At 50.5% G+C, this 10,032-nt stretch overlaps 1 protein-coding gene across 1 annotated transcript in view; it reads left to right on the plus strand.

Moving 5' to 3' along the window:
- Window positions 1-9,045: 9,045 nt before the first annotated feature.
- Window positions 9,046-10,032, plus strand: part of ARPC2 (actin related protein 2/3 complex subunit 2) — a gene marked incomplete at its 5' end in the record, with an annotated part of 10,516 nt that continues 9,529 nt past the window's right edge. Inside the window, one exon of the mRNA XM_010170050.1 lies at window positions 9,046-9,080. Within this exon, the coding sequence (XP_010168352.1) occupies window positions 9,046-9,080 (35 nt within the window). The remainder of the gene's footprint in view (window positions 9,081-10,032) is intronic.

The following is a 10,032-nucleotide window of genomic DNA, read 5'->3' on the forward strand; positions in this document are numbered from 1 at the left end:
GGATGCAGGCCCAGGTCTCTGTCACAGCCCCTGGTGCCAGCCTGGTGGGTGTCCTGGCCTTGGGGAGTGGGTTGTGGGGGGCTGGTTTGCACCTGCATCTCTGGCTGGGACAGTTCAGTCCCTGGGAAGACTGACAGCAGGGCTGTGGAGGTGCTTCTCTGAGCACAGCCTGGCTCAAAAGAGAGTCCCTTTGTGTAAGTGTCCTTATCTGCAGCTGAGCTACCCACGGGCTGGGGCTCGCTGCGCGGTCTGCTGGCAGCAGTGACACCGGGCACCTTTGTGTGCAGAGAAAGCCTTGAGAAGCAGAGCCCCGGCCGCGTTGTTATCTCTGGGGTGGAGCCTGCCCTGGTGCTTCCAAGAGCTCAGCCCAGGCTGCTCCAGCAAGGGACCCCCCAGGCAGGTGCCTTTTTCCATGTCACCTTTTCTTCCAGCGGATTTCAAAGCCCTCAGCCTTTTTTAGAAGTTTGACAGAACATTTCCTCTGCTTTCCTCTGTCAGTTGACTTCTTGCTCAGTTTTTAGTCTTTTTTTTTTGTTGTTGGTTGTTTGGGCTGGTTTTTTTTAATAACATAACCTCACAGGCTGCAGGATAGCTGAGCTGCTCACAGGCTTTTTATTCTTCTTGAGCCTGATCATTTAACACAAGAAGTTTCTGCAAAGCAGAGGAACTGCACTGGGAAGAGAGAGCTCCTGGGTGACCGCTGTGATATTGCAGCTGCATCCATTAGAAAATATTTCCTGTATGGAGGTCGATAGCGTGTGTCAGAAACGCTCGTTCATCACAAGTCTGTACTGAGGCCCTCTTCCTGCTGGAGAGAAAATGCACACGCATCCTTGTGTTGGTGTAAACGTGGAGGTGGCCGTGTGCAGGTTTAAGTGCACCCCAAAACCCTGACTGTGCAGCCAGAGCTGGGGTTGCTCCCTCTGCACCAGCCTGCAGCCCCCAGAGCTCCCGTTCTGCCGTACAGCGAAGCCTCCTCACTTCTGGGTCCGCACGCTTCCCTGGCACACCAATTGCTCCTGGGTCGATTCTTGGTGTGGCTGATGGTGCTGTGCTTCTCCCTCTTACTCATCTATGGCACATTCTTTTCTTTAGATGTCATTTCCAGATAAGTTTTGTGCCTTCAGTGTGTTGCTGGAGGAGAGGAAGTTATTTACTTCTGCATTTTCTTCCCTACTTGTGCTGGGGCTCTCCTGTCCCGGCAAGCGCAGGTTGGAGACAAAGACCTGAGGTGTATTTTTTTTTTTTCCCCTCTTTGTTTCAAGTCTTTTAGGGAATGAGTGTTATGCAATGTTTATCCATATGAAATTTCTTTTCCCTCCAGACACAGTTCTGGGGTCATTCCCGTGGCACTGAGCCTGGAGGCAGGAGGGGATTTGCTGTATATCACTATTTTGGTGATGGTTTTTTCAAGGCGTGTCCTGGGGACACGGGCAGGACAGTCAGGGCAAGCCTTGGGGGATTTGGTGACTGTGGGGACTGAGTCTGGACACTTGGCCAGAGTTGTTTTTGAGTTATTTGCTGTAACTCAGGAGTGGGGCAGATGCAATACGCAGATTTCCCGTAGTGGTTGTCTGGGAGCCAGGTGTGCCTGGTGGCTTCAGCGCCAGCCTGGGAGTCAGGCAGGGCGGGGTTTGTTTCCAGATCCTTTGCCAGAGACTTGTTCTGCGAGGTGGGCTGTGTTGCTTCTCTCTGCTTCCCGTGGCCACATTGTGGTCATGATTCAGCAGGGTCCCCGCAGAGCTTTCCTGGACCATCAGGTGAGACACACTTCATATTTCACCATATCAAATAGAACGAGGCTGTATTTAGGAGCTGGAGCTGATAACTGCTCATAACATTAATGTTGTATAATGTATGTCAAACTCTGCTCCACGTGAAGGTCCATCAGCTGCCTCTGGAGTTCCCAGTGTGGAAGGTGCCTTGGCAGGCTGCAGGCAGAGATCAGCACTCAAGGCAGGGCCTGACCTGTGTCTAAGAGTCCTCCCTTGACAAGGCCCTTCAGGCTTGGCAGCATCCACCCATTAGCAGGGTAATTCCAAATTTAGTTTGTTTTTATGGGCAAAACTCGTGGAAATCTCACCTCCTTGGACAGCCACCATTGACCATTGGTATTTAGATCAAGGTGGTGACAGGTAATGGACTTCAATGTGTCTGATTTATTTTTTTCTTTGTTTAGTATTGTAATTTTTTGTTTTAAACACATTGCCTTAAACCAACCACATTTTTAAATAAAGACCTAAAGCTAACAGGATCTGTTGAAATAACTTGAGTAAGGAATTTGCTGGTGAAACCTTCAAGTGTTGAACTGCTGCAGTGGGGGAATACCTGGTCAGTATGAAATGAGGCAACCTGTGAGCTTTGCAGGTGTCAAGAGAGTAAACTGTTCCATAAGCTTTTGACTAATTCATTTTGACTTGAGAAATTGCCTAGAAGCTGGAGTTACACTTGGGTTTTCCCATTTCTGACAGAAATGTGATGTGAGGGGATGAGCTCTACCAGTTGAAAGATTTTGTTTCTCATCGTTGCTTCCTTCTGCTAACCACACAGACAGAAAAAAACCCAACAAACAATTTAAGTGTAAAACATTTTGATGACTGTCTTCTGTGTGTGGTGAATACTCGTTCTGTTTAGCACATGGGGAGGAACTGCCTCCCAAAACAGATGTGCCACATCCAGTTTTGTCCTGCTCTGATTTAACTGATTCCAGTCCGAGTGTGGCACGGGGCTTTGTTCACAGGGTTTGGTTTTCCGGCCGTACGTAGCTTGTCCTAAATCTCCAGTGAATTAATCATCTGTCTCAAACTGTTACTTGGTATTTACCCACTGTGCAAAAGAAAACAAATTTGCATAGCTGGAGAACAGTGTGCTTTTCCTTTGGCTGGGGGCGGGGGAAAGACAATTTCAGATTAATTCTTTGGTTTCTTTACAGCCTTTAGTAGGTACAAATCTGCAGGGCTTCGTGATGGTCGACTGCGCAGGAAAACTGCTGAAGCTTGAACTTCCCTGGTGTAGAGCAGTTCCTGTGAGCTGGCTGGGGAGCTGGGCTGAACCTGCGCCCCCGTGTTTTATGGTGTTTCCCATTTGCGGTCGCTTTGGTGCTTGTTGGCTGTAGAGCTGAGCCCTTCGGACAGGGAGGCTGAGTGCTGGGTGAAACCAGGTACCGTGAGCTTTGTGTTCATGATGTAACGTGCAAAGTGACTTCGTTGTGGGGAGATGCTCCTGGTCTGGAGGCTGTCGGGCACGCTGTGAGGGTAGAGGAGCTTCAGGTCCTGCTAGGCACCACTGAGAAACTCTCTGCAGGAGTCACTGTGGCAATCCACGGTTCTGGCACTTCAGGTGAGCTCAGAGACTGCACCAAAACCAGAGGTTGCTCCTCTGCCACCCCCTCCTTCTTGCTGACACAAACATTTCTATGGCTTCAGGGGAAACAGGATTGGGGAAGTGACCTAGGTTAAAATTAAACAGGCAAAACTGTGTATTTTTAGCCCAGATGGGTTTCCTCATCCCATTCATTGTGTGAAGGCTACTTGACATGCTGCGGTGGAAGAGCAGGGATCAGGTCTTCTTCCTTCAACAGCAGTGGCAGATGCTGGCTCGGTATCCTCAGTGCCCAGCCCGGAGCCACACATCTCCCCCAATGTGACCTCACCTGCTGAAGCTCGGTCTGCTGGACTCTGAGGAGTGCTTGGGCAGTGCCACTGGCAGGAAGCAGAACCCTTGGGTTCAGCGTGGCATGGGCAGCGCTAGCGGTAAACCTTGGCTGTCCACCTTGACTGAGCGTGCTGTAGGAATTTGAGCACAGCTCCTGGGCTGCCACAGCACACCTGGCCTCAGCCACCAGAGAAGGTGACTTTGCATTCATGGTGGATCGTGAGCCACCTCTATCTGGAGCCAGGCAGCGCTCCATTTCCAAGCGTTAGCCCAGGGAACAGGAGGGGAGAGCAGCCCGGATCTGCAGAGTGTTAGGCTTTCGCAGGGTGTTCTGTCATGGCTCAGTTTTCACCTCGGGTTCCCAGGAGGGGCCTGCTCAGTGTCATCCTCTGAGAATGGTTTTCACTGTATGCACCAGTGCTTGACACCAGAGAGAAGTGGGAATCAGTCGCTGATGCAGCGAATGGTGTGCACAAGATGAGGCTCTTCCCTGGAGACCTGCCGGTCGCTACGGTGGGGAGCTGCTGCCTGCCTGCCTGCAGCTGGGATGGAGACACATGGGGCAAAGACCTGCCTGGAGGTGGACCTGCCCATACCTGCGTGCTGCGGGACTGGACCAGGCTTTTTCCACTGGGAATCCCAACGCTTCCAGGCTGCCGGGCTGGCTGTGAGGGAGAAGCTCAGGCACAGCGGGGTCACCTAACGGAGCCGACACGCGTGGGAGCTGCCGTGCGCTGCTCAGCATCGCCCTGATGGAGCGTTCCCGAGGGAGTTCGTGGTGGGTGTGCTGCCAGAGCTACGGGGGCTCTTTGATTTCATACACTCCTACAGCTTACGCAGAGTAGCTGTTGTTAGCTGAGGGGGGCCCAGGAGTGGAGGAACTGTTCAGATAATTTTAGACATTGCTCATAATTTTTTTATTGGGGTGACCTTTCTATAGCGAGAGCCTGCAGTCTGTTGCTGAATCTGTCTCGCTCTCTCCAAACTGTGCGTGGACTCTGGTGATCTGAAAGCTCTGCTCAGAGCTCTAAGCTTTGAAATACCCCCTTTCTTTTTTTTTCCCCCACTCCTCTGGGGCAAGAGATTAGAGTACCTGCATGCCTGCAGCTTTTAAAATAATTGCCATCCTCCTTTATTGTGGCCTTAATTGTGATGTGGGAGATGCTTCAGTATGGTTGTCAGCCAAGTTTGCATTTAGGTCTGTTTAATGCAGAAGATGAGGACTCTGTATAATTACAGTCTTGGTTCTTCTGTTCTTAAATTTATTGTAACATATGGCTGAGAGCCTCCGTGGCCTGAGAATGAAGCGGGGAAGTTTGGAAATTGTCCGAGTCAAAATTGAGCAAATGCTGTCAGAAAAAAAGATGAGCTGTTGCTCTTGAGTGCTTGCTGGCGCTTCTCCACGGGCGCTGTGGCTCTTCATGGATGTTCTGCCGGGGTGAAAAATCTGATTTGGACCTGGCTCTGTATTAGATAGACAGTGTAGGAGCCATTTGGAGATGAATAGGTGGAATGCAGGCAAGAAGACATAAAACCCGTCAGGGCCTTTTATTGTTACAAGCAGAGGGCAGATGGGATTTGGTGTGGATTTTACTTCAAACCTGATAAATGTTATCAGAAAATGGACCGCTGCTGCTGCTGCTTGGAACAGCTGCCATTTTAGCATCTGAGTTCAGGCAGGATTTTGCAGAAAGGTCTGGTCTGCATTCGGTGTCAGTGCTGAGAGGAGCCATCTCAGTTATTCCCAGTATGAGCTGGTTTTATTGTCTGTTCGGGGCAGAGGGTAGCAAACAGAAGGTTGCTGGGGGAGGCTGTGGTTCAGGTGGTGTTGGTGGTAAGGAGCTTGCAGTGGTCACTCTCAGCCCTGGGAACAGATGGGCTATACTGTCAGAAATCGCCCGAGTGTAGCCAGGCTTAGTCTGGTCCTTGGGAGTCTTGCATCAGGGGTGGAAGTGAACCCCAAACAAGCTCCTGGCTGCCCAGAGCTCCACTTTGAAGTAAAACTTGAAAAGGATGGCTGGGATGTACAGTCACTTCACACCAAGCTGCTAAGCTGCCAATTCTTGCCATGGGTGTGGATGGGTCTCATCAGTCATGGAGGCAGAGGACACTGGAGCGTGCTGGACCAGGCAGAGCTCTTTGGGATCACACCAGTAACCTGACAGTAACCAGTACCCACCCAGCAGTGGTACAGCCCTGGCTGCAGGCCTGCTGTACATCCCCTGTGTGAAGCCTTCACCCATGCAAGAGCAAGGTGGGCTGGGAGGGCTAGACGTGGAGAAGACGTCGCTGTTCCTCTGCAGGGTGCTCGGCACGTCCCCGCTGCTATTTCTGTTGGCAGAAGAGGGGGTTGGTGGAAGGTTGAGGAGAAGTGATCATGTGTGTGCAACCTGCACCACTGCCACTTGTCCGGAAGACACGTGAGGCTGGAGGTGAGAGCTCTTCTCACTTCTGCCCGGGGACTTCTTGATGGGAGAACAACAGTTTGGGTAGCAAAAGGGGTGATTTTTCTGCTGTAGAAATGTTTTCAGTAGCCAGGTTAGTTTGGTGAGGTTAGCCAGAGAAATAAATAGGAGCACTGTACACTGTGGGGTTTTAAGGCTGCTGAACTGTGAAGGGCTAAGAGAGCTCGCTTCACTCCCAGCCACACTTGTGACACACTTCCCTTTCCTCCCCTGGGCCAGGCCAGGCCTGGGTTACCTAGGTGTGTGCTGGGCGACGCAGAAAAACCACCCTGCGGTAGATGGCGGGGCCAGCGTGGCTGCGAGGAGCTCTGCATGCGGCTCACGTGAGCGCTTGCTTCACTGAGGCTCTGCTGGGAAGCAGCTGAATATTCAGCACCCAAAGTTCTGCCTAGTTACCTGCTTTTCCCTTAAATATCTCCCCTCCTCACCATCCCCGAGTACAAGAACCCGGCCACTTGGGAAATCAATGTTAAAATAACTTCTCTAAGAAATCCATGCTTGCACAGTGAACGTTCATCAGCGGTAAGCTTTTGTGTGCAGAACAAAGGCTGTCTGCAGAGCCATTAACTGGCTTTGAGGATATGGCCTCACATGGCTTATGGCTTAGGCTTACAGTGGTCTTCATGCCATCCCCTGGGGTACTGGGTGAGCGAGCAGGGAATCGTTATCCTTCCTTGGCAAGGCCACTCTGGTGCTCCCTGGCTGTCACTGTGACTCAGAGGGAGGTGCTGTGTTTGGAGGCTGTGCTGGGAGCCAGGGTTCTGGGAGGTGGCAGTTCCCTGATTGTGGGAATGGGGTTTGAGCTCTGGGGTGTAACTCTGAGAAGATGGAACCAAGGTTTAGGGATGCATCATGTTTAATATTCCCAGCTCTCATGTGCTGGACTGTGCTATCTTTAAAGCTTCCTACGTGGGTTTCTTTTTTCTGTAAAAATTTACACCGCCATCTGAGTGGATTCCCAAGTCTGAGTGTGGTGCTCTAAAAGAAGAACACGTCTGCATCGACTGACCAAGTGGGATCAGTGGGATTTTCTTTCATTTCTGCTCTGAGCAGTCCTCAGTGTGCAGATGTGGCTTGGGGAATTGCTCCCCTTTCCAGAAGCCCAAGTTAAATATGCAGCCAGGGAAGCCCTCTGAGCCTGTGTCTCAGGCCGGGCTGGGAAGGGGAGATGAGAAGAAGAGAGGTCACGGGTAGCTGGCACAGCTCTTAAACTAAAGGACCTGCCTTGGGTGCACTCATACTTCTGTCAAGTGTGGGGTTTTTATCTTCAGTGATGCAGCACAGAAGATGGAGGCTCTCCAGCCTCCTAACAAAACGGGCTGTTGCTTTTCACAGCTAATAACTTCCAAGAAGCAACAACACCTCATCGTTTCCACTTAGGATCTCTGGTTGGGTGTTAATTCCTCCCTTTCCACCCGAGTAAAATGCTGTTGACCTGGTGCATGGTCTGGGATCAGGGCTGTTCAGTGCCTTGGTCTCCCCGCATTGCCCATCATGAGTTTCAGCACATCGTGGTCATTCCTGGCTTCCAGGAATGAGGCTGTCTGCAGAAAAAAAGCTGATGGAAGAACAGTGCTTTCTGCTGGGGAGGGAAAAAAAATGTTAAAACCTTTCCAGAGTATTGTGAGGGAAAGTAGATACAAGTCATTACTTCCCTGCCTTTCTCAGGACATGTATTGAGGTGTAGCTGGTACCCAGCAGCGTATGTGTGCATGGACAGAGCATGTTTTGGCAAAAAGCTTGAAGGTGATATCTGGGCAGCAGCATTGTAGTTTGGACCACAAGGTTGCCTCGACACACTGGCTTTGTTTTGGGGAGTGATTTCAGTACATTGGTTCAGATGGGTGTGAGCAAACTGTTTTACAGTCTAGATTTCTCTTAGCAGCACCATTAGCCTGTACTCTGTTTGATACCAGCTGCTTTTGACAAATAAGCGGAGAGAGGCTGTGAAACAGCAGTAGCAGGCTGGCGTTTTTATCCTGTTCTCATTTTCCACCCCTGCTCTCAGTGGTGGAGGTGCCTTGGCATTGCTCCCTGTTGGAGAATGACCTATGAATACCAGTTCCCTTGGAGCTGCCAAACCAGTTATGTACTGCCAGTCCCAACAAAATCACCTCTCAGAAGCAGTTAGATCTGTCACTGGATCCTGCTCTTCTACAGATCATGGACAAACTGGCAAATAGAATTTGTTAAGATGTTGTTGAATCTTCATACCCACAGCGTAAGATGTGATGTGCCTTTGCCTGTTGCTGATCAGGAATCCCAAAGAAGACACTGGGCAGTGTTAGGGCAAACCTAGATCTACAGTTTTTCCCACAGAGGTAGTTGGCATAGTGTTGTGGGGCAGGACGGGGGCAGGATGAAATGCACATTTGGAAAGTTTCCTTCTGTGGTTTGCCCCTGGCCTTGAACTCGGAGAAGCGATTTCCTCTGCGAGCAAGTGCCATCAATGCATTTGCAGAGCTGCCGACGATGATGAAGGAGGCACTCTGTCAGGAAGGATTGCTCAGCCTCTAAGTCCCTTCCATGAACTGGTATCACAGGAGCTTGCCAAAGAGCCTCTGTCCTCAAACCTGTATGGTGGCTGTTCTGTGTGGAGAAGGCACTGGTTAAAACAAACTCCGTGGTGACGAGTAGCTTTCTCAGATGTTTCTAGCTGAAAATCTGCAATCTCAAAATCTGTTAATAAACCACAAATAATAACAATCTCTGCCATTTTATATCATCTAGGGTAAAATGGTGCTTGTAGGAATGGGGAGAAGCCCAAGACCTGTTGCCAAAGGTTATCTGCTAGTTGAACAGCAGGACATAGAAGGGTTTTCAGGTAGAGAGAAACACAGCGTTGGAGATTAATCCTCTTTCCTTCACAGCTTGGAAGCTTCTGTTTGATTTCTCATGTACCTCCTTTGTTTTCTTTGCTTTTTAGAAATAAACCAGAGGCAGTAGAAGTAACATTTGCAGGTAAGCTCCACAGCTCTCTTGACTTTTCTGAAAAAAGGGCTGGCTCAAACTGCGAGGCCTGGCATACCCAACTTCACCCAGCACCACTGTGGGGGATAGGGGGAGAGGAGAGCTGCCCAGGGACAGACAGCGTGGACACCCTGCAGCATCCCCAGAGCTGGGGCTTTGTCAGCTGCCCCACTGTTTTTTTCACTCTGTCTGCCTTCCCTGGGACTTTCTCCACCACAGCAGTGAGTTCAGTGGTGGCAGCACTTTGTTTGGTGTGTGTGCACTACATCTCTCTTACCTCGCTTGTTCTCCAGTCCTGCCCTTGGTGCTACTTGTCTTTAGCACCGTCTGGTTTGGGTTGTTAGAAAGCTGGTGCAGGGTGACAGGCAAGATGAATTAATCGCCTGAAGTTTGCTCTCCAGGATGAGAAGTGACAAGGAAGTTCAAGTGTTCATTCAGAAACTGATTTTTTGCTTCTGTTATTAAGAACCTGTGTAAGCTGCAGAGCTCCATGGGGAAGTGGAGCTTGCTAGGTAGCTGGAGGGTTGCCTTTCCCTGCCTCCTGCCCTCCCTGCCTGTTCTGCAGTGAAGTGGAAGCTGTCTCAGCAGGCAGCAGCTGAGCTGCCTTTGCTGGCAGAGATGTTTTCTCCTGCAGGCTGCAGCTCTGGCCCAGTGGGCACGTCAGTCAGTGTCAGTGCTGGCCATCCAGAAGGCTCCCGTCTCTGCACGTTTGTATCCTTGTGCACTGAGCACGAGCAGATTTGCCAGGGATGCTAAACAACACTAGACTAAAGCTTTCTGTGACGGACAGGTGTCAAAACTGTTTCAGCCCTCTGAATGATAACAGGTGTCCCTACATAACATCACCACTTTCCTTAATTAATGGTTTCTCTCTTGGTGTGTGTGTGAGGGGTGGAGCACAGGGAACAGTGTTGCTTTATGCAGTTCCTAGAACATGTAGGGA

This window comes from Antrostomus carolinensis, unplaced genomic scaffold (assembly GCF_000700745.2).
Source record: "Antrostomus carolinensis isolate BGI_N321 unplaced genomic scaffold, ASM70074v2 scaffold19730, whole genome shotgun sequence".
In the NCBI taxonomy this organism is placed as follows: domain Eukaryota; kingdom Metazoa; phylum Chordata; class Aves; order Caprimulgiformes; family Caprimulgidae; genus Antrostomus; species Antrostomus carolinensis.